Genomic DNA, 27878 nt, shown 5'->3' with positions numbered 1-27878 from the left:
TTGGCCGCCGGCGAGGTGCTTGAGGCGAGGTTTTTTGGGCGGAAGGGAGAAGCCGGCGGGTGTTTTGGAGGGGAAAAGCGGGGTGGGGGAGGTTTGGGGGGTGTAGAGAGCAATTTAGGTGAGGGGGTGGGGAGGGTGGGGGGTAATTTAGGAATTTTTAATTTTTTAGGGGTGTCCTTAGCAAATGGGGGGGTGTAGAGAGTATTTAATTTTTTTTTAATTTTTGGGGGGTGTCCTGAGCAATAGGGGGGGTGTATATAGAACCACCCACCTAGGCGGCATCCATGTTCAATAGTAGGCAAACGGATCGGACGTTCAGGACGGAGGATGGGTTAAAGATATTTTGTTCCTGCGGGATATCAGAACGGGACCCTTAAATAAATAAATACCAGCGAGAGTGCTGGGTTGAGAGCAGCACCACCCACGCGCCGGACATCGAGCGCGGGCGTATTTCCGATTAGATCCCTCTGGGGCTGGTCTCCTCTACAAAAAGCCTCCCCCCTCCCCTTCTTCCCTTCCTTCTAACAGCAAAGAGGCCGGAGATCTTTTGCGGACACCCCCCTCGAATATCTCCCGTTTACGTTTTAGTCCCTTGCCCTCTTCCTCCGCGACCGCCGACATGGGCTCGGAGCTCATCTATAGACGCCACGACCCTCAGCCCCAGGATGGCCCCGGCGGGTACTCGCCGAAGCCCCTGAAGCGGTGGTGGTGGCTGTCGCGGCCGCTCCGCTACCTCCTCCGCGAGCAAAGGCTTCTTTTTGTGCTCGTCGGAATGGCCCTAGCCTACCTCGTCGTCGCCTTCCTTCCCCGTGCGCCGCCAGCCGCGGGATCCGCCGTCGGGGCCCACCTCATGGTCGACCTTGCCCGCCGCTCCACCGCCGCCGCCGGCGGGGGAGGGTACTACAGCCACCGGGTGGCGCTCCCGGCGAGAGGATTCGTCGGGGGGAAGGTGCCGCTGGGGCTGAAGCGGAAGGGGCTGAGGATCGTGGTGACCGGCGGCGCGGGGTTCGTCGGGAGCCATCTCGTGGACCGTCTGATTGCTCGCGGGGACAGCGTGATCGTGGTGGATAATTTCTTCACGGGGAGGAAGGAGAACGTGATGCACCACTTCGGAAACCCTAACTTCGAGCTCATCCGCCATGACGTCGTGGAGCCGCTCCTCCTCGAGGTCGACCAGATCTACCACCTCGCCTGCCCGGCTTCCCCCGTCCACTATAAGTTCAATCCCGTCAAGACTATCATATCCTTTTCGATCGATGATATCTGTTCTTCCTCTATTCACAATTTCTTCTTTTCAATAGATTGGATTGGGTTTTTATTGATAATGATCTCTCTTCTAGCTCGGAATCCTCCCGATTTTGTTTTTTTATTTATTATGATAAAAAGTTCGCCTTTCTTTCAATTTTTCTATGGATTTCTTTTTTTTTTTATAAAGCTACCATCTTTTTCTTACAAATTCTACACATCGCTTAGAATTATTCCCATTTGGGAGTTTCTTTTTTCGATTCTTCCATGATTTTTTTTCATAAAGCCACATTTTTTCGCCTGCAAAATTGTAGGTTTTACGAATTGTTCCGATTCTTTCTCCCACTTTGTAATCTTTAGTGATTAAATCGCCTATTTCTTTCATTTCTTTAATCTCTGTTTTTTTTAATAAAGTTACAAATTTTCCCTTCAACATTTCTTAAATTTTACGCATTACTGTCTCCGCTTCATGGATTCATCTGAACAGAGCATCTCCTTTCACTCCCAAAAAAAAAAAAAAAATTCTTTTTATTATGCAAATTAATTCTCTCTTCTATGACTCCATGTGTTGCTGTTATAGAGGGGGCTTTCTTTTGTCTCTTTTTCCTTTCTTTTTCGGTAGATACTTTCATTTGTTTCTTTGCCGGGCAATCTCATCCTTAGATTCTACTTTTTTCGGGCACCTATTTCTATTTCCGGTTGAGTGGGGACTTACCATCTTCCCTCTTCTTGGGACTATGGGAAAAAGGTGGCAACTTTTTGCCTTATTTCTTCCCTGTTAGCCTTAATTCATCCATTTTGGGCTTTTTGCACAAGACCAACGTCGTGGGAACTCTCAACATGCTCGGCCTCGCCAAGAGGATCGGTGCCCGCTTCCTTCTCACCAGCACCAGCGAAGTCTATGGCGACCCTCTCCAACACCCCCAGGTTGAGACCTATTGGGGCAATGTCAATCCCATTGGTATCTCTCTCTCTCTCTCGGCTTGTCGGTATGTGGTGATATTGGTTGGGGGGGTGGGGATGAAAGATCTAACTTTGTTTCCTAACAATGCCAAATGGAATCCAACCCATTCAAAGGTCCAAATTTCTTTTTGTCCCCCCTCTTTTTGTTATTTTCTTTTGAAAATAATATATAAATTAAAAAGTGATTTTTAAACAGTAAAACATATAGAGCATATTTTCATTTAAAATTGTAAAGAAAAATGTTTATTGAAAAATAAAAGCAGCATTAGATGCATACCTTTTCTTTTTTGTCCATTTCGGTTGGTGGGATCGGGCTTCCCGGCTGTCGAGGGGTCACGTTACCTGTCTATCCGCCTCCGCGGGGACATCTGACACTTGTTTTGGGCTGGGCTCGCAGGCGTTCGGAGCTGCTACGACGAGGGCAAGCGTACGGCCGAGACTTTGACGATGGACTACCATCGCGGTGCCCAAGTTGAGGTGGCCACCCCCCTCTCCCTCTTCTCTAATTATCAATTAATTATAACCAAATTAGTTGCTTAATTAGCTGCTTATAAGGTAATTTTCATTAATTATTATTATTATTATTATTTTAATATGAATCATTTTTGTTTTAATTTCTGGGATACAGGTGAGGATTGCTCGGATCTTTAACACATATGGGCCTCGCATGTGCATCGACGATGGCCGAGTCGTCAGCAACTTCGTGGCCCAGGTCAGCCTCCCTTATTCTCGGCCCCTTTTTGGCTTTTTAATAATAATATTAATATGTTTGTATTAGTTTAATAATTTTAAGATACTTTATGGTTTAATTATCGTGCTAAAAAAATGGGGTTGTTGGGCACAATGTTTCAGGCGCTGAGGAAGGAGCCAATGACGGTTTACGGGGATGGGAAGCAAACAAGGAGTTTCCAGTACGTCTCAGATCTGGTAGGGTTTCTTCTTTGTCTCTTTCTTTAGAGGTTTAATATGTGGGAAAATTACAGCATATTTAGGTTTCTGTAAAACTCCTAATTTTTTTTTTATAGCTGCACTCTCTTTTGGCCAGAACAGACGAGTTGAGGCAAACTTGGTCACTATTTGTCTCAATTCGATTAGTTTAGAGCAAGATTTGAGCTGTTGAGGAATTACTAGTTTATGGTGAGGTTGTGAGAGTTTGAGGCTAGGATTTGCACAACTATATATTATTAATCTAGTATTTTTATTCGTAAAGTAAAACTCAAATGGCATGGCATGCGTTATTTATTTATTTAATTCAAGTTGAATCAAGCGAAACATGAATAATTAGGGTGTCATTGGGCTAGGCTTTGCCCATGCTTAATTTTTGGTCCAGGGTTTGAAATCTTAGTTCTAGTTAATTTTGTTTTGTTTTTTATTTTTCTTTTTTGCTTAACAAACTCTTTGGTTTTAGTCTGCTATACCTAAAGCTAACATAAGCATACCAAGCAGAAGACTAGCACACAAGTCCAGGATTCATGTCGGGACGGGCCAGGCTTATATTGGGCTGGATTTACCTGGAAATCAATTTTTTCGGGGCAGGCCCCAGCCCGGAATGGCTACTCCTGAGCACAACGTTGTTCATAGGCTTGAAATTTAGCCTAATTGGGCCTTCCTAGTCCACTGATACCTCGCAAGCTAGGCCCTGTGGTTAGTCTGTTAATTCAAATTCACATTTGGGGCTCTAGTTTTGTTTTTCATTTGGGCACATCCTCAACAAACTTGATCTTAGCTGCACGATGGCTGCTTGTAAACAGCTTGCTCAGCTTATAATGCTACCTCGCCGGCTAATCTTTATCTTAATAACCTGATTTATAAAAAAAGTTAGTGACTATGGAGCTGAGTATATCACAAAGAGATATCATCAATAAACTTCGATTGTTGTGATACGTTACATGAGAAGAGACATGTATGAGGAGATTGAAGCTCACAGATAAATTAGTTATAGAGATTTTGATTATGAGAACTTGCAACAGGTTGAGGGGTTGATGAGGTTGATGGAAGGGGAGCATGTTGGGCCATTCAACCTTGGAAATCCTGGTGAGTTCACAATGCTCGAGCTCGCCAAGGTGGTGCAGGAGACAATCGACCCCAATGCCCGGATCGAGTTCCGGCCCAACACCGAGGATGACCCCCACAAGCGCAAGCCTGATATCACCAAGGCAAAGGAGCTGCTTGGCTGGGAGCCCAAGGTCTCCCTCCGCCATGGCCTTCCCCTCATGGTCTCTGACTTCCGCAAGCGAATCTTCGGCGACCACGCCGGCTCTGATGCCACAACCGCTGGAACTGGCACCGCTTGAGAATCTTCTTTATCTCCGTTTCATTAGTCAATTGAGGACCTCATCCATGTTACACTCCAAGAAAGAGAAGAAGGAGAGGGATCAGTTCCGGTTACATTTCTATTCTTGATGACTTGGCTTATTGTTCCTTTATTTGTTGCCCGTATAGCTGCTATTGCTGTAGGCTGAGGAGAGCCAACTGCAGAACAGGAGTGCCAGAACCTTTCATTACCATATTCTTCTCTCCCATTTTTAAGTAATTTTTCCTCTTTGAATGTTGAAGGAGGTATTCCTTGTTATTTGTTATTGCATTACAATATAGATGTTTGGTTTCTGTCATCGAATTTTTCGTCTCTCTTTGGTGGCATGCCACTTGATTGTTGTTAGGACATAAGCTTTTCTGTAAGCCTACCTGTAAAGACAAGAGGTCTTCATACTTCTCTAACATCAAAGCTTAATCAAGTTTGGTATACCCTTATTTTAAAAGATGCAGGTTGGATTCTAATTCTATGTATGAATAGGGGAAAGAAGTTCTCTACTTTAAAGTTTGGTCTTTTGTAGGGTACAGGGACAGCACTCCTGGTGGGACTTTCACCCACCTGTGGAGTTTTATAGAGCTTATAGGTCTTGGACAACTCATCTCCCTCATGCTTCAATAGGATAAATGTCTTTGATAGGGAAACCCTCCACTGAGCAAAACAATTGGACAGGTTCATCAAACCCAGCATTTCACCAATAATTGTCAAGAATAAGCATGGCCACCTATGTTGGAGCTATTTTTGGCTAGCATTCAAAAATGCATGAGTTTAATCAGACTAACTAATTATTCCTCCACTGCTTCACCATCATCCGTGGATGATCTTTTTTAAAGAAGAGAGGGAGATTCACCTGCAATATAATTACCCAAGCTGAGATTTTTGGAGAAAACCATCCAAAACTCGAAATCAGAATCTCAAGGAATAAAGCGGCAGGGGCCGAGCCCAATTCTTTATAAGTTGTGCTTGAATTGTAACCAACAAAGTAATTCCTTGAGAAAATAATATAGCCTCTCAAACCCATGGAGGTACACTGATTGCTCCTCAAATATTCTGAAAAACAGAGTAGGGAAATTAATTGCACAGGATCAACCAGGTTATCACATGACTGGAAGCCAGGTTATCACATGACTGGAAGCTTCGTTATCAAACATTATCGCTGTTGCTTCCAGTACCCAAATCACCATACTTTCTAAATCATGTTGCTTCGTGTTGGGGGGGAAATGAATTGCCCCAAAACACATGGAGATGCATCGCCGGCACGTGATGACGGGCACAACGGCAGCAACCCTCAAGGCGCCCGACCTCAAAGGCGTCCGACCTTAAGGCGCCTAACTTCGGAGCTCACTACCTTGCGGCCCTGATCTCGACTAAGCTGAGCCCGATCGACCTTACATTCGAAGAAGACCCAGTTGAAGGATGAAGCAGACTTCTCCATTCCACCGAGAATCGAGTCCCTCTCCTCCTCATTCGGGATCCAATCCCATGACCTCCGCCTGAGCGACTATCAGCAATTAAATGCGCACGATCTCCACGGACCTCCCGCCTGCCTAAAATCTCAGGCCATCCACGGCAACTTGTTGACTCACTCAATCCCGTCCAGTCATCCACAGCAACTCATTAATTCACACGATCACGCCCAATCATGACGGTAACCCATTAATTCGCCCAGTCACATCGCAGGTAACCTGACGCCCCTCTTATAAAAAGGGAACTTCTTCCTCTGAAGGAGGGACTGGAAACTTCTGACTTTGACTTCCACATACAACCTCTCTCTTTTTCTCCACGAAAGCTCCTTCCGACTTAAGCATCAGAGGGTCGGCGCCGGAAACTCCAACCATCGGCTTCTTGCAGGTTCCTCGGAGGACGCAGCCTGCCGACGCACCACCTCTCGGAGCTTCTCCTTTTTAGCCAGTGGTCGCCCTCGGGTCCAGTTTTTAGCAACACTTCGCTTGCGAGTTCTATCCTTTCAACTTTGCACAGAGAGAGCAAAATCTCAGCATATCTAGGAAAGAAAGATCCTGCGACTGCTCATCTTGATGTGCATGTTTTGGTTGACTATTGTCAAACATCATAGGAGCAATAGTTAACGAGTGGTCTTCTCAAAGACTAGGATTGGCCATCTCTTGATAGGTTGACCCTTGAATACAACCTGAGGAATGGGAGTAACTTACTCTGTTATGGCTTGCAGAAAGGTTATTTGGTGCAGATGAAGAGAAGGCCTTACTTTAAAATCTTGAAGCAACCCAAAGAGTCGATGCCACCACCTTTTCCATGCAAGTTTTGTTCTACCAAAGGCTATTAAGAGCATTAAGTCATGATGAAAGGTGTAGAGATTTGAATGCGTCCCATGTTATTTCCAAATTGGCATTGATCCATCATCAGAAGCTTCAAATTTTTCACCACGTCATGGTTGTCATTTTAGTTTTGTTCATGTAGCTTGTCTTCTTGAGCTATAGTTGCATCTAAACTTGCATGGACTTGAAGGCAGACAAGGAACCATATTGATCTATGAAACCCTTTTTGCTTTTATTATGATAAGTCCCAGGTCACCTGTCACAATTTTGTTTTTTCTTTGGCTTTTGATTCCCACCCTTCCCAAATTCCCTTTTTCCATCTTCCCAAGTGTTTGTTGAAATGTTTCGACACCCAGTGCAGCTCCTTAGAGGGCCGAGCGGGGCTCCGTCCGCCCTTTCCACCCAAAGCAAAATATCCCGCTAGGTTGCCTCCTGGTGGTGGCACCACTATGCCATCTCATGACCTTGGGTGACGGGCTGGCTTCGTCGGCGATGGCTTCGTCGGCGATGTCGCTCCTTATGGACGGTGATCTTCCGGGTCTTTCGTGGGCTCGGTGGTCGAGCCAAGCGATGACGTCCGAGAAGACTTTCTCCACGTTAATGTCGGGCTCGCCGGAAGTCAGGCCATGCCACATCCCGGGGTAGAGCGTGATGGTCTTGTCGACGCTGCTGGCCCGGTCGTAAAGCGCTCGGCTCACCTCTGGGTCGGTCACTAAGTCCGCCTCCCCATGCAGCACCAAGAAGGGAAGATTCACCTGCCAATTTCCGTGTCATTAGGCCATGAGCAGTGCAAAGTTTTGCACAGTACAGCATTTATTTTTATATTGAAGCAATGCGTAGTATTTGAATCCTAGATCTCCTCCAAAGGCAAGCCCTGAGGTGAGACTTGAGAGGCATTGCCAACGCATCGCATTTCCCCTAACAATTCTACCAAGATGTCTAGAAACTCTTTGTGAATCTAAGCTTAGGAAACTGAACAGAAAAATTGAGAAACATAGTACCTATACTCAATTAGCATAGTTTGCATCAGATAAATAGGATAAATGAAATTTACGTTTAGATAAAAATTTGCGGTTCCATATAACTGTTACACTATACTGACTATTTCATTTGTAAAAAAAATATGTCCTTAGTTTTTTTGTCTTACTAGTATGTATTTAGTTGGGTTGGATGGTGGTCATTTCTTAGCATTTTCAACTTGACTAGAAATGAGAAACACTAGATAGCCGTTGGGTAGTCCAATTCAACGAAAATATTGGCAGGTGTAAGTATCTAACCTCACAATGTCAGATATGGCGAGGATAGGCGGGCCTTCCTATCCTCTTGAATTACCGATTGGACCTTAATGAATAACTCTGAGACTTAGTTACGGGATAAAAAGGATTTATCGGGAATAATCATCTTTCCTCGATATATTGCGCCTCTGAATTGAAAAAAGTTGGTATAAGGGCATGCACCACAGCATGTGCCTGGAATGAGTATGGTGAGGACATGCCTTGCATGCATTTATTCCAATCTGATCCCTTTTTTACCAGCTGTGCCTTAATGAATAACTCTTGGGCTTGGTTAATAAAATGAATTTATGAATTCTTCTCAAAAAAAGGATCTATCATGACTAAAATTATAAGTTTTCTAGATTCATTTTGTTTCTGAATTGAAAAGTCTTAGTAGAAATGGATGTATCCCAGTGTGTACACAGAATTAGTAGATCAGGACAGGCTTGCTCGCATTCATCCCAACCAATCCTCTTGGCCAATGTGCCTTAGGAATAAAATCATCTTTTTCTGGATTTATTCAATTTCTGAATTGAAACATATTGGTGAAGGGTACGTACTAGTATACCCAGTATTAGCACTAAACTAAGTTTTGTGTGTTGTGTAATATACAGGGATTTTAGGCAGGGCTTTAAAACTATTTTACCCTCGGTAACCCAGCAAGAACCTAGTCAGCATATGCACTAGGGTATACAAAGTATTTTTCAACTTTTTTACTCACTTATCCGTTAAATTAAAAGAGTACTGCTGTGTGCCCCTATGTATATCTAGGATGAGCACAAACCGGATTCAGGACCCGCACAACGAGTTAAGCGCCTGTTTGGATATTTCTGTGGGAATCGGATCTGTTGGCCCACTCAGCCCATCATCTTCTAAAGGCCCGCTTAAGTTCCATCCAAATTCCATTATGGGCCTATTGATCTACTTTTTTCTTTCTTTTTTTTTTTTTTTTGCGCATAGATACCCTTCTAAATATTGAATTTTGCATGAATACTCTTCTAAAATTAATATTTACATGGATACGCTTATAAAACTCTGTTATTGTACAAATGCCTCTAATATAATAGTTGTTCGAACGGTGTTAAGAAAAAATCATATTTATATTAATTAAAAATAAAATAAAATTTTGAAATTACGCTAATGTTCCTGTCTTCTTTTCCGGCTATCGAGATCATGATCTATTTCCATGTTTACCCATTAAAAGTATTTTAGTTATTTTAATTTAAAATCGTTAATTTTTTAATGTTGTTAAATAATATGGGTGCATATGCAAAAATAAAAATTAAAAAGGTCGATAGCAAACCAAGTATTTTACGAGGGTATACATGCAAATATCAATTTGGGAAGGGTATTCATGCAAAATCTGTCAATTTCTGTATGCTTACCCATATATATACATATACATACATATACATATATATACATATACGCGCATATATATATATATATATATATATATATATATATATATATATATATATATATATATATATATGTATATGTATATGTGTGTGTGTATATACATATGTATGTACGTATGTATGATAATCATTTTCAATTAAGCATATTCTTTCATTTCTTCTGTGTAACCCTAAACGGTCCTCTCAAGATAACATACCTTGGACAAGCTATCCTCAAGGTCCATGCTGGTCCTAAGCAACTCCAACGCTGTCTTTAGCCGGGGCTTGTCCTTGTATATCAGCTTGTTGTGCCGGATCTGGAGGATCGGAAAACAACCAGATAGCACACCTAATAACTGAATTAATTACCCCTAGAAATTAGGATTAGGAGAGTTTGGGCACCAAATTAACCAATCCTATGGTGTCACCATATACCAACCACTTCGCGTTTGACGGGGTCTTTGAAGGCGGTGTCGACGATATCCTTGGTGGGAACGATCTTCCAGGCCGGTATGATATCCTCCACCTGGGTTAGGATGTTCACCACTATGGGACTGGGCTTCATCTCCTCCGAGATCTGCTCACCACCCCAACAAGAGATCAAGTCAGCAGGGCGGCACGGTTGGTACATTGTGGGGTACGTACAAAAGGCGATCCCAGAACCGTCGGTGGGCTTACCTTGCACATCGGCGCCGCGAGGACTGCACCATCCCAGAACGTGGGATCCCTTTTGTGAAGAAGGAGAGCTACGGCGCCTCCCATCGACTCCCCGTAGAGGAACCGGCTCTTATTTACGTACTCCTCCTTCACTGCACAAAGGATAACGATGGGGATTATGATTAATTATTATGGTCATGATGATTAATTAGTACGAGAACACACTGAAAGAACCAGAAGAGAAATGCACCCATGAAGAGCCTTACCCCGTTTAATTAAATTGATGCTAAAACTATGTTTGCAAAGAGCAAGGTTTAGATGCAAACATGGTCGATGGAAGCGTCAGTTGGCCATCCTTGTGGCAATTTTAATATTTAACGTGTGACCCTATGGGAAGAAATTAGCACCTAGCTTCTTGAGATTTCAGGATACTGGAAAGCCTTTTGCTCACTTGCTACGTACTGGGTTTAGGTGTTCGTGTATCAATCAAGCTTTTACTCGTTGAGTATGTTTAGAACAGCACAAATTTCATTTACTGGAGTGTTGTGAGGTGCACATATATTGTTGAAGTAGTTCTTTTATGATATTGCTAAAACACAATATAAACTATAATATGAGGACATTTATTTTAATATTCCTACTAGCATAGATATAGGGTTATATGATTGGAGTACAATGTCTGGTTTTGATGGTAGATGCAGCAATGTACAAATTTCAAGATAAAATGCTGGTCTTTTGTAGATATTAGCTTTAAATGACACGACAAGTTCTACCATGTAGCACAATGTAGAGTTCTCGTTTTACTTGGGGAAAATTAGAAGAGAATGCGGTACAAAAACTGATGTTTCATTCCAAATATGATATCTCAAATTGAAACTCATGTAATCTATACAGTGCAAAATCTATTATAACCTTCTTGTGGCTTCGATATCTGACTACTAAAAATTATGAAAGCATGTCCATATTACAATGATCATAAGCATAATTTCCACTTTCTCCTCCCACCAAACCTCATGACAACTTCACTCAACAAGAGACCTCTTCATTGCACAATAAGCAAGGATGACAAAATGGGATGATTGTCATATTAGGGATGCCCTCATGGCTCAAGTGGACGCAGAGAATTTGCCATTTACCTCTCGTTGCATCAATGGACGTTGCATCCATGAACAAGGACAATTAACATGAGAAGAGAAGGGAAAGAGAAGAGAGTTGATACAAGAAATGAGGCCATCTTAGATAGAATAACTATTCACTAGTCAACAGACTGTTTGGGTACTCACAAATATAATAATGTTGGCAGTTGTTTCGGGCTTTTCTTTTTTGTCATCTCAACTTTGAAATCTCATTCCTTAGCTTTCTCAGAGGAATTGTGCCAATGATTGTCAAGGTGTGCTTTGACTTAGATGTGGTTATATGATGCTATGCAGAATGCGCCGTCAATGGAGTTTTAGAAGTTTATCAGTTTCAATGCCATACGGACAATGGATATACATTTTCAACAGGCCATGGATATTTATTCATCCACATGCATCGAGTCTACAATTTTATTCATGCTAATCTGTTTGTTCATATATTATCTTTTATGAAAAATTATATCTTATATCGGATGTCTTGGGCCAGTGGTGCACCACACCAATTAGATTTCTCATTTCTGAGGGCTTCATTCATTATGCACTTTGTCTCGAATTGTCATTTCTCTTTACCTCGTCTCAAGTTGTTCATGTAGTACATCTGATGTAGGATATAATTTTTCATTTTTTATATAAAATCTATATCATATTTTAATTTTTAAAGTGTTTTATATTTATTTATTCTGATACCTCTCGTAGAGGTGTTTTGCTTGTAATTATTTAAGAAAGTACTTACAGAGTATGATGAAAAGAAAGAGTCATCAAAAGAAAAAGATGCGGGATTTATATTTTAGAAAAATATAATAACATTTGATGTCATGCATGATGGGGATTCAAATCCTATAATTGGTTGATTGTTTTTTCCCCTGCAATGTTACATGCAACCTTAACAGTCATAATGCGCTACGAAGCTTTATAAACATTTCAAGGGAACATACGCAATAAAGGGGGGCCAAGAAAAATTACCGCAAATGGACTTGAAGAAGCGTTCGCAGTCGGCGACGAGATTGCCGAACCTCTTGATGTAGCAGCGCCTCCCCTCCGACTTCCCGTGTCCCTCGTAATCCATGCCGTACACCGCGTATCCCGCGCCCCCTAGCCTCGACCCCACCACTGCAATCCACCAACCAATCCACGCCGTCAGATCTGTTCCATCTTCCCATCTCGGGCGGCATCATACAATCCCTGCGGCGTCCCGCACCGCCAATAATTTAAGGGGGGGGGGGGGGGGGGGGGGTGTGGGGAACCAGCCCGTTAGTTATAACGGCGCCGTCCGTCGCCATTGGGCGGCCGTGATGGGACACATCACCCCGAGAAAACGTCCAAGCGGCTACTTGGTTGCGAGGTTGACGGAATTGCAAGCGTTACGTGGTATATTGGATTGGATGTTGCGGGTCATCAGGAGGTGAGCGGTGGGAATTGGTTTGTCGTTTGGTCGCCAAACAAAACCTCGCGATGCAATTTTGCCTCAATTTTATGATAGGAGAGATAAAGACCAACATATTTATAAATTAAAAAAAATATATGATATATATATATATATATATATATACTCTACTTGCAACCATTCCATTATATTTCTGATTTCCAAGCCTTGGAAAAACAAGATAAGGTAAAACAGGGAAGGATAGAAGGGAATAACAGGACTGATTTAAGTTTTTCTTCTCACAAGCTAGACATGGTCTTAAAGTATGGATCTTCTCTTATTTATATTCCTACGTAGTGACCTACTAAGAATTAAATAAGCCACTGGAAGAGGTCCTAAAGCGGGTCCCACAATCTGACCACTCACCTTCCTTGAATTAATTGGTTTGGCTTGAGTGTGGCTGGTGATCCAAGTAGAAATATTGAAGGAAACAACTAAAAAAAAAAAGGCCTTGAACCATGGTGATAGGATGTCCTGGCATTGGTTTTACCCTGCATCATTAAATTAATGACTGACTAGAAGATAAATTACAGATATAGTGTTGCATCATTGTTAAGGATTTTATAGGAAAGAAATATCTTCTAAAGTATATGTCAAAAGGGTGTTTCAATATCCCAACATGACATTCTTATGGAACTATATCTATTCAGTTAGGAGACGAGATGGGAGAAGCAGCAAAAGAAAGACTAAAAGAAGCCTCCTATGACCTTAATGATATTATAAATCACCTAAATAGGTCGGGATTCAGGTGCCTCATATATGAATATGGATAAGCTTCAACACTTGAACCCGAAGACACAGTTTCAAGCATACCTATTGATATATTGGATGTCCAATAGATATTATAGATCACTAGATCAGCATGCAATTTCATCCAAATATACTATGGTTATATATTTGTTAAAGCTTTTTCTAACTTCTTAGTTAATTCTTTAAGGTACAAATTGCATCGTAAAATCCTTTCCCTGAAACAAAAAAACTAGAAAACTGAAGAAGGTGATGGCTTCCAAATACCATCGGGTATGGGTTCTTTTGGCGTTGACTATAGCTTTGCTGTCTTTTGAATTTTGATCTTCTCAGAAGCCACCATCCCTTATTGAGTTATGGCAGGGCACATGTAATCCCTGCACGCCTCGTAATTGCTATTTCTCTAGAAACATAGTACGGGTGAAATAAAGGGCCACAGTGAAAGGGAAGTATGGCTTTTAGTTTCACTTGTCGCTTGGGATCCCAAGTTTCAACCATGGCTTTAGAAATTTCTTTGACAGAGCCATGCACTAGCAGTAGGTGGAGGTGGGTGGCAAATAGGGAAATGGAGATATATAGAATCCTTCTACTCCATCTATTATTTTTGACCTTTCGGATTATTGGATCTTGGTGATCCAAACACAAGTCTGAGACGATAAATATGTGGAGGAACCAAAAAGAAAATCGTAATTTTATGCAGCTTGAACAGTTGCTACCTTTCATGAATTCACTGCATTCCATGCCGTACCCTGCACTTCATCAAAAGAAGGAAAGCATTAAGCAAAGGAAAAGATAAGAAAAACATGGGGAAAAGATTGAAAACGGTGTGGTGAACATAATTTACCATGGCAGAGGAAGACAAGGGCTTTTGGTGATGAAGAAGATGGCAACCATCTACACGTAAAGAGCTTCACCCCTCTTGAATTCCTAATAAACTCCTATCACCCCCACAACAAATAAACACCAACAAGAACAACAAAAAAAGGATCAAAACTTTAGCATGTAGCAAAGATTCCCATTAAAACAGAGGGACAACAAAAATTAAAATGATAAAAAGTTTGCATGCATCAGGGCTAGGCTCACCTCTTGATACACAACCTCCTTGTGATGGCCAAACTCCATCCAAGCATGAAAAGCTCAGCCACCACAAGGAGATGGAGAGCGAGGAGAGGAGAGGGGAGAGGGGTCTTAAGGGAAAGGTTTGGGGAAAGTTGGGGACAAAGATCTGAATAGAAACCCTCGGACTGGGGACCTTCGAGATCGCTTGGGATTAAAGAGGAGTGGAGAAAGCCAAAATAAGAAGACGGAATATTACACGTGCCGGGCGTACATGCACAGGAGGAGGTCAGCAACCTCCATTTCCTCCCCAATCCACAGACTTTTCCTAGCCCCAACTCCCAAGAAGATTGGTTCACACGTATTTATCTATTTAGTCCAGTCATTTCCCGCATTTAAAAATTCATCACTTTGCCACCAAGATGGTAGCCTAGTGGTAAGAGGGCAATAATTTCGCCCAACTTGCTCGGGTTCAAAATATGCGGGCGTCGATTAAATTAGGGGACCGGATACTCCACACCCGGATGGCTTGCTGGCGGTTATGCTTTCCTTCCACTTGTATTAAGGTGGTGCTGGAGTGATGTACCCACACGTGAGATGATGGGCCCAATGGGGTGAGCCCATGGGTCGGGGAAGGCACGTAAAACTTGCGATCTGTATCGAATATTTTCTGATGAAAAAGGAGCTCAGTGGGAGCTGCTACGTGGGTGGGCTTGTCCCTCCCCATCCCCTCCTATTTTTTACTAAAAAAATAAAATAAAAAATTCATCACTCCATTTGACCCATAATCAATCAATAAGGTGGTATGGGCTCCAATACTTTCTTTTTAAAAAGGCCGCTAGCGAATTCTTTATGCATGTATGTATGTATGTATGTATGTGAAGGCAGTGTTCTTATTTGTATCTATATTTTAGATAGAGGAAAGTTGTAAGCTTTTTGTGAATTCTTTGTATGTGAAGCGTGGTGTTCTTTTTTAATTTATGCTCTTTTTTAATTTATGCTTTATATAGTTAGATGGAGATTCTGAAAATTATAATGATTTGAGTGTAAATGTAAAGAGTGTAATTACTTGTAATATGTTTGAAATTATAATCTCGTAAGGCTTTCCAAGTCGTGAACTAAAAACTTACTTCCTTTAGCCGTTGAGTTTAATATATTAGTAATCTGCACATTCAAAGCAAATCAGTGTTCAAATAGTCATATGCGATTAAAATCAAATGATTGAACATTTATAATAGGTAACTTTGCCATCATATTTTAGGTTGGTGTCGATTGATGCATACACTTCGAATTTAGTAGCTAGATGTAGCTATCTTGATTTCAACTCGCACCTAAAACATTACCTTGCCATGGGAGTTGTCTTTGCTAAAGAATTCGACCGATAGAAGCTTCAATGCATATGTTCCCTCCAACCAAAATCTTTTGCAATATCTTGAATAGATTGTTTTTTTTTTATTGAATAGATTGTTTTCTTGGTTGACAAGGAGCCGGACTTGTAATTTGTGATTAGGAAAGCAAGTTTCTTAGCTGAATGGTCATTATTATTTTTCTCAATCTAATCGAACCTGTCTTGGTAGTCAGGAACACTATCCCTGCCATAGTGTTTTGGAGAATGTTGTGGATTAGCGATGGCCTCCTATTCTTCTTTTGGGTCGTAAGGGGCATTATAACCCAGTCTAGTTCAACATGACACAAAGACAAAATAGGATAAAGCAAGAGCAAGGATTACTACATTAACAACCCAACGTTTGTAGCCCAAGACCTAAAATGTCACGCCCCGGATCCGGATCCGTGACACGGCCGTGCTATTGCCGACTACTGCCCACAATAGCACGCAGCCTCGTACATGGTCAACAGGTAGTCAAAAGCAGTGTAACTTGTATATATCAAAATGAGGTATTACAACCCACTGGTTCATATAAAGTACAGAGCTTCTACATAGTTTATATACACAAAAGTTTATTTATATCATCCCCAAAAATAAAGAAGCCTTGTTGCAAAAGAAAAATGCTTCTGGCAGCTGTCACTGGTGGTGATCTAAAAAAAAACGTAAATGAACAGGCATGAGCTACACGGTTCAGTAAGTAATCCTGCATAATCTTGTCGAATCGACTAAAAATGCTAACCATGCTTATTAGAGTTTGAGAAGCTGACATGTATGCTACTAAATCAATCGTCATAATAAAATATCCATGCTGAGTAAATAAAACAGTATCCTACAATGTCAAGAAATCATGTAATATGCACATGTAGGAAAAATCGTGCCACCGGCATTGCCGTGGTCATGCTCTTAAATGCTACTGCGAAGTCTTTCTTGGCCACTGGCGGGACCGGCTCAGTTATTAGGCGGCCACTGGCGGGGCTGGCTCAGTCATTCTCGGCCACTGGCAAGGCCGGCTCAGTTACATTAGGTCAGTAGCTCTTAAGAGTTCATAAATAATGCTCCGTATAGGTAGTACCTCATAGATGCTACGGCGAATTCATTAATGGTCACTGGCGGGGCCTGCTCAGTTATTAGTCGGCCACTGGCGGGGCTGGCTCAGTCATTATCGGCCACTGGCAAGGCCGGCTCAGTTGCATTCGGCCCGTAGCAATAGGAGTTCTTAGGTACCCTTTTACAATGCAATATGCAGCTAGAGCAAATCATTACCATTCTTTACACTCATGCTAATCATAATAAGGAATTCAATTCATTTTGCATATATCACAAGAGTTATGAAAACATAATATGTGCACCACTATGAATTATGTGAATGACATGTGCCACTCATGTTCATATTTCATAACTCATATCTTAGCATGTAATGTAATCCCAGTATTTTGTAGGCATAACGGAATATAAAGCATATATCATCATATCTTGTGTAACTAGAGCATGTCAGATACACATATCGCTCTTAGCCTACAGTACATGCATAACATGTTAAATTTCATGTATGATCCATAAAGATTAGGGCAGGCTACTTACATACACGATTCACAACAAGATTAAAACAAGTTACTTACAGTAATTTGCCTTTCTCCTAGGTCTCCTGCGTCCTGGTGACGAGTCCTAAGTCACCTACAATCATGTCATAATAACAATATGTTATTTCCTTTTCTACCTGAAATTTAGCCCAAGCCTAATTCCTCTGTATTGGGGTCTTGGCTGGGCTCATAAGTCTTAATTGGCCTTCCGATTGGCCACTAAGCTTAATTTCTAGCTTAATTGGGTTTAATTTCGGGTTTAGGGTCACTGTGACTCGTTTGGGCCTGAGTCAGGGTCAATCCGGGATCAATTTGGCCCCCAAATTAATTACATTGGCTTGAATTGGGCTTGAATTGGGCCGATTTCCATTAGTTTGGTCTGTTAGGACCAATTCCAGCCGAATTGGGTTTGGGCCTCATTCCCTTTGGGCTTAATTTTGGTTAAATTTATAGTCTGGCTTGTCCAGACTTAGCCCAATTTGATTGGGCTCGGGTTTAGTCAAATTTGGCTAAACCCTTTCCCTTTTTCTTTTCTTTTTTTTTTTTTTCTTTCTTTTTCTTTGGGCTTAACGGGTTGCGGGTTCGGATTCGGATCCGACCCGCGAACCCGTTATCAGGTTTTTCTCCCCCCTTCCAGAGGCTTCCGCCTCTTCATCTCCCGCTCTCCTCTCTCTCTCCTCTCTTTTCTCCTTCGTCTCCACCGAACCCATGCCTCCGGCCGGCCCTCCGGCTCCCCTTCTTCTCCTCCGGCCAGATCTGTGGCCTTCCCCCTCTCGGTCACTCCCTCTCTTTCCCTCTCTCTCTCTCTCCCTCTTCTCTCCTTCGTCTCTACCGACGACCTCGGTTGCTCCGGCCGGTCCTTCGGCCTTCTTCTTCTCCTCCGGCCGGATCTACGGCCTCCTCTCTCTCTCCTTTCCTCCCTTGCTCTCTCTTTCCTCTTTTTTTTTTTTTCTTTTTCTTCTTTATTTTCACCGAAACCCTGACTTTCGGCCCACCGAAACCCTCCTCTTCTTCCTTTTTCTTCCCTTGCAGGCGGCCGGGGAGACGAGGCTCCCCCCGATCTACCAACCGAGGTGGAGTTTCCCCCCGGAGCGCCGGTGAAAGGAAGGCCGGCCCTTCCTCTTTTCCGAAGAGATGCCGGAGAAGGGGAAGAGCGCCGGAAGGTAGGGTCGCGGCTGGACCTCCTCTGGGAGGTCTCCTCCTGCTCCGACCACGGCGAGGTAAGGCCATCGTCCGAGGATGGAGCTTCAAGGTCCGGTGAGTTCATTTTAATTTTTTATTTTTTATTTTTATTTTTTATTTTTTTTTTCTTCTCCTTGGTCCTTCCTTCCGGCACCACCACCTCTTGCCGGAGAAGAGGTGGCGGTCCGGCCGGGGCTGGTGGCCTTGTGGCCACCTTTGTTGCCGGCTCGGCCAGATCCGGCGGCCCAGGGCTGCCCCCCGAGCCCTAGGGTAGCCGCAGCCGAGGCTGCGGTGCCCTGCAGGCGGCTCGGCCCGAGTGGTCATCGGGCCTGGCCTTGGGCCGCGGCCGTTCTCAGGCCGGTCCGGGGTCTATGGGTCCGGCCCGTGACTCTTCTCCCTTCTGCCGGTCTCCTCCTCTTTGTCCCATAGTTGAAACAAAGGGGAGAATACCCCACAGAGGGTTTCTCCACTCCCTAAAATTTTATTAAAAGGGGTCCATACCTGGTTTTAGTCGGTTTCAGTCGGGCAGTGCCTCCTCTCGGGTAGTCCCCCCTTTCTCAGAGCTTCAGGGCTCCTTGGCCTTAGGCTCCAGGGCTTCGGCTCTCTCTCTCTTTCTCTCGTTCGGTGTTTAGGGGGGTCTGTGACTTGGTGTTGCCGGCAGAGGCTTAAATAATTGTTTAGAGGATGAAACCCCCCTCTGAGAGGTCCCATCCTCTCCTTTCCTCCATACTCCAGGACTGGCCGCCGCCCCCCCTGTCTCCGGCGCGCCGGCATCGGCTGCCAGCAGGGGGTGAGATAACCCCTCCCTGTCGGTCTTATCCCTTCGTTTTTTTTTATTATTTTTTATTTTTATCCATTATAATAATACTGCCCACAGTGAAATTTGGGCCCAACCCTTAACTGGGCCCATTTCTTATTGGGCCTAGTAGGTTGTGGGCCCGGACATTACATAAAATGCCTAGTATTTTAATTTCAAACTTTTTTTGCGGGAAAAAAAAGAAAGAAAAAAGAACCAGAACTTTGAAAGAACTTTTACGAGAGATGCACATTTGATTTTAATTTTCCTTCTATGCATCAGAACTAGTAAACTGCACATGCCATCGTGCAGCAAACTTTATGATTGCTACTTATTGGTGAATGGTGCATATAATGATCATGTAATTCCTCATGGAGAAAAAATTGCACCTCGACCTCAGATCAGATTGACCTTATTGATCTCGACGTAAATCAAGTCGAATGATTTTGGCCTCAGTCGAGGAGCCGCCAGTCGAGAAGAGCCGTCCTAACAACCGATAGCCCTGTCAGCCTGCAGTCGCGGCAACACTATGCCCTGTGCAAGGCTTGCACCGCATGCCGCCCACACGGACTGACCTCTATGCTGCGGCCGTACCACCGGCCGTTATCTGACCATCCGTTGCTCGGTCATTATTGTACGCCACGTCGGCCTAGGTAACGACAAAACTGGCTTCTTTATATAAAGAGAGCAACTCGAGAGAACTGAGGTACGAGTGCATAGTACGCAATAGGCAATACATACATGCAATACTACTCACAAAGACCACACTCTATTGAAACCCTCTCTTTTCCATACTGTTGCCTTGTTGTTCTGTCTTAGACATCGAAGAGTCTCCTATCGGAGACTCTCCAGCAAATAGACTTCTTGCAGGAGCCTTAGCGGAGGAAACCAGTGCCCGACACCTCAACCAACCTGCTCAGCTCGTCTCTAGCCGACCTCAGGACGGTCCGAGCTGCACTCCTGCCTTGGCTTGAATTTTGTTTAGGAGCCAACCTCAGAGATGCCTTTGGGAGAATACTCGAGAGATGCCTTTGAGAGCATACTCCATAGATAAGAAGGTCAACCCCATGCCGAAAGCTTGGCGAGTCAATCAACCTCTTTAGGTCAAAATAGTCTGAGCAGAATAACCGACTACCGCGGCAAAGGCTTGGCGAGTCAACTAACCTCTTCAAGTCGACAATAGCTTGAGCAAAATAACCAGCCGACACACCGAAGGCTTGGTGAGTCAACTAACTATTCAAGTTGAAAAGGGCCCGAGCAGGAGAACTGGCTCATGCGCCGAAGGCTTGGTGAGTCAACCAATCTCTTCAGGTCGAAAATGGCCCGAGCAAGAGAATCGACTGCCATGCCGAAGGCTTGGCATACCAACTGACCTCTTTAGGTTGAAAATGGAGAGCTCACTCATACTTCCTTGGGAGCCAACCTCAGAGATGCCTCCGGGAGGTATACTTTAGAGATGACCTTAGAGCAAGACTTTAGGGATGACCAACAAAAAAGGCACTGACCTTCCTTTGCCGAGCTCACTCAGAATTTCTTGAGAGCCGAACTCCGGGTAGATCCGTCGAGGAGTCCAAGTCAAGCTAAAACTCCACAAGGAAAAGAGTTTGGCGAGGCAACCTGAACTCAAATGAAGAAATATAATGATAGCTAGTAAAGACTAAAATCAGGTATTTTGAAAAATTTCTTTACTTTCATTATTTTCTGGTACATACATTGATCTCGACAGAAGCCGAGCCAGAAAGAGCTACAATGGAAGGTTGAAGCTTAGCGTAACAACCTAGACTCGGACGAAGAATAAATAACAAAACAATAGAAGTAAAGACCAAAATTAGGTACTTGTGAAATTCTTTGCTTTCATTAAAGTTGTAAGCTTTTACACTGACTTCGATATAGGCCGAACAAAAGAAAAATACATTGAGCTTGGATTACCCGTGAGAAAAGCAAAAAAGCAAAAAACAATAAGGCGAAAGACTTTATCCTTCGCCCTCACCCCCATTGGCACCTTCATCGTGGCCAACGTCGCCGCATTCACCGTCTTCATTGAGGCTAGAGAAGTCCATCCCCGAGAAAAAACTCGACATGAAGGACCTGCTCCTTGGCCTCGATAGCCTGCCGGTCTGACTACCGCCCGGCCTCGTTAGCTTGCTATTCCACTTGACCAATCCACTGTTTAGCCTCTTGAGCCCTCTGCTGGACATGGGCTAGCTTCGCAGAAAGCTCTACTGCCCTCCGGTCGGCAGCTTTGAGCGCCATCCTAGAAACAAATAGTTGGGCCTCCTTCATCTCTGCTTGGGTCTGTGCAGTTGAGGCATGAGCTTTTGCTGACCTAAACTCGTCCTTGGCTGACTTGGCCTTCGCATCGACCAGCTCTTCAACAGCTTTTCATTGCCTCTCGAGCACCAAACAACACCTCGAGAACTTCATGGCCCATCGCTGCATCTCACTGACCACATGGGCATGCTGGAAAGAGGAACAAGCTAGTGACTGAAATGAAGGACCACATGAAGATTTGCGAGTCAGAGACCTACTCGAATGACCATGGTGTAACCAACGTTGAAGAACCTATCGAGGCCAGTAGAGCGCATGATCTCTGTGTCTGTCGGGAACAGCATGGCCTCAACCAACTCTATTGCCACCTCGGGGTTCACTAGAGTCGAGTTTGACTGTCGGACTGACCATCTTGGGTAGTAATCCTTAGAGCAGGAGGGCGTTTCTTGTGAGCGAACGAGCTCAGGCTAGACCGACCTGGGCCATGGACCTCGGGGGCCAGAGCCTCGAGTGATGCGAACCCCGTCAAGAATAACGAGACCCGTCAAACAATAGGAAAACCCAAGAACACCCATGATTAGGTTTGGTTGGGAGACCTCGACCCGTTGCTTCAACAAAAATAAGAACCTTGGTATATTTGACCTCAACCTGTTGTTTAATGCGAAACAAGAACCTTGGTATAAAGAAGACGCCACAAATGGTAGTGGGAATCCGCTTGATAAGTCGATGATGAATGCCACGAAAAATTCCGATAAGTTCGAATAGTCCTTCAAAGAACCAAAGAGAATAAAAACTCACCAATTTTCTGAAAAATATGATCTGCCTCTTCAAATATGCCAAAGGTTTTTTAAATACAAAAGGTCCACGAATTTGCAGCTGCGAAAAAAGAAAACCCCAAAATAGGCTACCTTAAATTCGCCTAAACAACTAAAAAGGAAACAAGAAATTTTCTGATTCCTTTCTTCTTACAAAACCAAAATTATGAACCTAAAATATCAAATAAGGAAAGTAAATAAGCTGTCTTAAAAAGGTTGCTCGAAATTGCAGCCACTTACTCTCCTTGATGAGTCAAAACGGGAAAGCAACCAAGGATGGAAACTAAGCCTCAATAACACGCCAATTGTGCTGCAATCTTTGAGGATTTCTTCTGGATTGTTCCACAGCTTGAATTATGGAATTCCAGCCTTATGGAACATGTTCATCAGCTTCAATGGACCTCCACAAATTTGCTTGAGCCCAAACTTGTTTAACTAGCCCGTTTAATGCTTCCTTGAACACTTTAGCTCGTGCTCTTGTAACCGGCCCAGTTGGAACTTGAACGGGTTCCTCTGTAGTCATGCCATTATTTGCATCATTCCTATCCTCTTGAAAAGAATTTGCCCTCAAATCATCACCGTTGGGCTGCACTCTGGATTTAGCTTGCCTACATGTAACACATCTACCACAAATCCGCTCAACAACTTGTTTCATGTGTGGCCAATAGAAGTGTTCCTGCAAAACAGCTAAGGTTTTAGCTACTCCAAAATGTCCCATTAATCCCCCTCCATGGGATTCCTGCACTAACAAGTCCCTCAAAGAACAGTTGGCACACATAACTTATTTTCTCAAAACAAGAACCCATCATGTCTAAAGAACTTACCACAAGCGTTTTCCTCACAAGCCTGGTACTCTTCACAAAATTCATGGTCATCAATGTATAAACTTTTAATGTGTTTAAATCTAAGCAATTTTGCATAAAGTGTAGAGAGTAATGCATACCTGCGAGAAAGTGCGTCGGCGACCACATTCTCCTTACCTTGCTTATACTAGATGACATATGGAAACGTTTCAATGAACTCTATCCAACGAGCATGCCTTTTATTTAGCTTATGTTGGCCCTTCAAGTGTTTCAAGGACTCATGATCGGTGTGAATCACGAACTCCTTAGGCCATAGGTAGTGCTGCCATGTCTCCAAAGCTCGAACCAATGCATACAACTCCTTGTCATAAGTCGGGTAGTTTAAGGCTGCCCCGTATACATATCATCTAAGCGAGGAATAGGATGAGGATACGTTACCGTTATGTTATTGATGGCTCGGCAATCAACGCACATTCTCCACACCCATCCTTCTTAGGTACAAGTAAAACTGGAACGGTGCACAGACTCATGCTCTCCCTCACGTACCCCTTCTCCAACAACTCACTTACCTGCCGTTGAAGCTCCTTTGTCTCCCAGGGATTGCTCCTATAGGCTGGTCGGTTTGGAATTGTCGCACCAGAAACAAAGTCAATTTGATGTTCAATCCCTCGAATTGGTGGTAATCCATGTGGTGTTTTCTTGGGAAAGACATCCTCAAATTCCTGCAAAAGAGAAACAATAGAGCTAGGCAAAGCAGGGTCAAGTTCGTTAGTGTTTAAAAATGCCTCCTTGTACAAAAGTACAATCATCGGCTGATTTGAAAACATTGCTCGCTTAATCTCACTCACTTTTGCATAGAATTTCTTTTGTTTTTTCTCTAAATTTCTCTCAATGGCTGAATTTTGATTTTCTTTTTCTCTCTTATTTTGCTGGGCCACTCTCCGATTTTCACTCTTTTTCTTTTGCTCACTCTCTTTCTTTTGATTACTCTCTTTTTGCAACCTTACTTGATCGTCATAAACTTGTTTCGGTGTCATCGGTATAAGAATGATGGATTTTTGGTTCAGCACGAACGAGTATTTGTTGGTGAAGCCATCATGCTTAACTCTCCGATCGAATTGCCACGGTCGGCCTAATAGTAAACGTCCAGCTTGCATCGGAACTACATCACACAAAACTTCATCTTCATATTTTCCGATGCGGAATGAAACCAAAATCTGCTTATTCACCTTTACCTCGCCAGTATCATTCTGCCATTGAAACTTGTACGGCCTAGGATGTTTCAGTATGGGCAGTCCTAATTTCTCCACCAAGATTGTACTTGCAACATGAGTACAACTTCCTTCATCAACAATCATACTACATACCTCGTCTTTGACATAGCACCTAGTATGAAAGATGTTCTTCCACTGCACTTCTTCAACTTCTTTTGCTTGCAAGCTTAGGAGTCTTCTTGACACCAACAATTCACCTTGGACTGCATATTCTTCATCATCCACGTCCTCCAATGGTGGCATAGAGTCGGTATCGGACTCGTCGTCGGTTTCAATCTCTCCATTACCCCTTATCACCATGACTCTTTTGTTCGGGCATTGACTTGCTATGTGACCCCTGCCTTGACATTTAAAACACTTAATGTCACGGTTTCGAGAAGTGGAAGGGTTAGATTTACCTTGAGTGCCATGGTTGGTTGTCTCTTGTTTTGGCTCGAATTTGGGTTTTGCAGCTGGTTTCTCCTCTTTCTTCACATAACTCGGTTTCCATGGGAAAAAATCCGAATTATGGGATGAACGTGTACCACCCCTCCTCTTGAGTTGTTGCTTTACCTTGATGGCCATGTGCACCATATCCTCCAATTCCACATAATGCTGCATCTCCACCCCATCATCAATTTCTTGATTCAAGCCATTCAAGAACCTAGCCATAGTAGCCTCTCGGTCTTCTTCGATATTAGCCCGGATCATAGCAATCTCCATATCTTGATAAAAATCCTCCACACTCCGGTTACCTTGTCTGAGCATTTGCAATTTATTATACAACTTCTAGTGGTAATGGCTGGGCACAAACCGCTTCCTCATCATTATTTTCATCTCTTCCCACGTCTCTACCGATCGTTCCCTATTTTGCCGTCTGTTCAACACTAACTGATCCCACCACACAATAGTATAGTCAGAAAATTCAATGGCAGCAAGTTTTACCTTCTTCATTTTGGAGTAGTTGCGGTAATCGAACACTAACTCTACCTTTTTCTCCCACTCAAGATAAGCCTCGGGGTCGTTCTTCCTTGAAACGCTGGAATTTTCATCTTAATACTACCCAAGTTGTTATCTTCCCAATTTCTATCTTCTTTAAACCTATCTTCTCTAACCGCCCTCCATATCTTCTATTACCAACAACCGAATCTCGATCTTCTTCTTCATCAAAACCAGCCCCATAATACTCTTCATCTTCATCTCTCACTCCTCGATGTTGGACTCTTTCCCTCCTACGCAAATTAGGGGCGTTTTGTGGCTGCTCCAAATGAGTATTCTCCATCCGATCCATCCGCTCATGAATCTGCTCTAACTCCATCCTTATTATACGCCTCATCTCACCCATCATCGCCTCCATAAACAGCTTTGGATCAGCAACTCCCATAGCACCTTCGACACTATTGTGAGACATGATTTCACTCTTGCCTTTTTCCACTCGATAATCCTCTTTCCAGCAACAATTCACCAAAAACTCACCAAGGAAATTCAAGTTCAAAAGTAAGAAAACAAGGGATATGGGTGATTAGATTTTCAGAAGCACAATTTAGCAAAATTTTCACGAAATTTTTTTTGGTATTTGGGGTGAGATGATTTTCGGGCTTATTGGAACCAAAATGGGTGAAATCAAATGAAAAAAATTTTTGTCGAGACTTTTTACTCCTTTTTTTTTTTATGATGATCAGATTCTTTCTTTCGTTAATAACAGAACAAGATTTTAAATTAAAATTAGAACAAACAAATTACGATCGAAATGGGTAAAGAAAGAAATTCGGCTAAACTGTGATATGTCAAACCGAATTTGGAAAGCTAAAGAACACGGAATTAAGGCACAAGAAAACAACAATTAAAATTAGAACAAACAAATTACGATCGAAATGGGTAAAGAAAGAAATTCGGCTAAACTGTGATATGTCAAACCAAATTTGGAAAGCTAAAGAACACGGAATTAAGGCACAAGAAAACAACAAAATTCGAACTTAGGACTAAAACCAATTCGGCTACAACAGATTCGGCCAGATAAAAAAAAAGAAACTAAATTTAAATGGGATAGGCAAACCTAAGACGAGAAATCCTTGGCTCTGATACCAAATGATGCGAACTCTGTCAAGAATAACGAGACCCGTCAAACAATAGGGAAACCCAAGAATGCCCACGATCAGGTTTGGTTGGGAGACCTCGACCCGTTGCTTCAACAAAAATAAGAACCTTGGTATATTTGACCTCAACCCATTGTTTAATGCGAAACAAGAACCTTGGTATAAGGAAGACGCCACAAACGGTAGTGGGAATCCGCTTGATAAGTCGATGATGAACGCCACGAAAAATTTCGATAAGTTCGAATAGTCCTTCAAAGAACCAAAGAGAATAAAAACTCACCAATTTTCTGAAAAATATGATCTGCCTCTTTGAATAAGCCAAAGGCTTTTTAAATACAAAAGGTCCATGAATTTGCAGCTGTGAAAAAAGAAAACCCCGAAATAGGCTGCCTTAAATTCGCCTAAACAACTAAAAAGGAAACAAGGAATTTTCTGATTCCTTTCTTCTTACAAAACCGAAATTATGAACCTAAAATATCAAATAAGGAAAGTAAATAAGCTGTCTTGAAAAGGTTGCTCGAAATTGTAGCCACTTACTCTCCTTGATGAGTCAAAATGGGAAAGCAACCAAGGATGGAAACTAAGCCCCAATAACACGCCAATTGTGCTGCAATTTTTGAGGATTTCTTCTGGATTATTCCACAGCTTGAATTATAGAATTCCAGCCTTGTGGAACATGTTCATCAACTTCAATGGACCTCCACAAATTTGCTTGAGCCCAAACTTTTTTAACCAGCCCGTTTAGTGTCTCCTTGAACACTTTAGCTCGTGCTCTTGTAACCGGCCCAGTTGGAATTTGAACGGGTTCTTTTGTAGTCATGCCATTATTTGCATCATCAGGGGTAGCTACAGTGGCAGTTTCAGCGGCTGCCATCGAGGAGGACTCCCCCTTTGCCTTTTCTTTTGAGGTACCTTGATCTCAGTGGCAGCTTCGGCGGCAACAACCGAAGAGGATTCCCTCCTCAGCCTTTTCTTCTGAGGGACCCCGACCTCCGCGGCAGCTTCAGCGGCAACAACTGAAGAGGATTCCCTCCTCGGCCTTTTCTTCTGAGGGAGCCCGACCTCCTCAGCAGCTTCAGTGACAACAGCCGACGAGGCTCCCCCCTCAGCCTCTCCTTCGGAGGAGCTTTGCCCTCAGCGACCGCAACTGGCCTCTTTTTCACCTTCCTCCTCTTGCGAATATGCGAGAGAT

The 27878-nt window shown here is 43.1% G+C and overlaps 2 protein-coding genes across 3 annotated transcripts; one reads left to right on the top strand and one right to left on the bottom strand.

Annotated features, from left to right (window-relative positions):
• The first annotated feature begins 414 nt into the window (after positions 1–414).
• Positions 415–4943, top strand: LOC120110207 (UDP-glucuronic acid decarboxylase 2-like). The gene is made up of 6 exons (XM_039124539.1): positions 415–1240; positions 2059–2206; positions 2606–2685; positions 2837–2920; positions 3061–3135; positions 4179–4943. Exons 1-6 carry the CDS (start codon positions 620–622, stop codon positions 4500–4502), a joined length of 1332 nt encoding a protein of 443 aa, XP_038980467.1. The 5' UTR covers positions 415–619; the 3' UTR covers positions 4503–4943.
• Positions 4944–7020: 2077 nt separating this feature from the next.
• Positions 7021–14810, bottom strand: LOC103703617 (caffeoylshikimate esterase-like). Of its 2 annotated transcripts, none has more exons than XM_008786526.4 (8): positions 14534–14810; positions 14295–14388; positions 14167–14199; positions 12244–12390; positions 10166–10296; positions 9927–10064; positions 9706–9843; positions 7021–7568 (listed from the first exon to the last, which is right to left on the bottom strand). In XM_008786526.4, exons 1-8 carry the CDS (start codon positions 14570–14572, stop codon positions 7179–7181), a joined length of 1110 nt encoding a protein of 369 aa, XP_008784748.1. In that variant the 5' UTR covers positions 14573–14810; the 3' UTR covers positions 7021–7178. The 2 variants fall into 2 exon arrangements, with proteins under 2 accessions (XP_008784748.1, XP_008784749.1); XM_008786527.4 differs by having other exon boundaries at positions 9706–9804; positions 14534–14803.
• Between the last annotated feature and the right edge of the window lie 13068 nt (positions 14811–27878).

This window comes from Phoenix dactylifera, chromosome 3 (assembly GCF_009389715.1).
Source record: "Phoenix dactylifera cultivar Barhee BC4 chromosome 3, palm_55x_up_171113_PBpolish2nd_filt_p, whole genome shotgun sequence".
Taxonomy (NCBI): Eukaryota; Viridiplantae; Streptophyta; class Magnoliopsida; order Arecales; family Arecaceae; genus Phoenix; species Phoenix dactylifera.
This window is presented reverse-complemented; position numbering and strand designations above follow the sequence as displayed.

Excerpts from the sequence above, each read along its gene's own strand:
- LOC103703617 (XM_008786526.4), bottom strand. The coding sequence starts at position 14,572 with ATGGAGTTTGGCCATCACAAGGAGGTTGTGTATCAAGAG. Across the intron at positions 14,389-14,533 it reads AGGAGGTTGTGTATCAAGAG|GAGTTTATTAGGAATTCAAG; the intron begins GTGAGCCTAGCC and ends TGGGGGTGATAG. Across the intron at positions 9,844-9,926 it reads ACCCCGTCAAACGCGAAGTG|TTATTAGGTGTGCTATCTGG; the intron begins GTTGGTATATGG and ends TAATTAATTCAG.
- LOC120110207 (XM_039124539.1), top strand. The coding sequence starts at position 620 with ATGGGCTCGGAGCTCATCTATAGACGCCACGACCCTCAGCCCCAGGAT. Across the intron at positions 1,241-2,058 it reads TCAATCCCGTCAAGACTATC|AAGACCAACGTCGTGGGAAC; the intron begins ATATCCTTTTCG and ends GGCTTTTTGCAC. Across the intron at positions 2,921-3,060 it reads TCAGCAACTTCGTGGCCCAG|GCGCTGAGGAAGGAGCCAAT; the intron begins GTCAGCCTCCCT and ends ACAATGTTTCAG.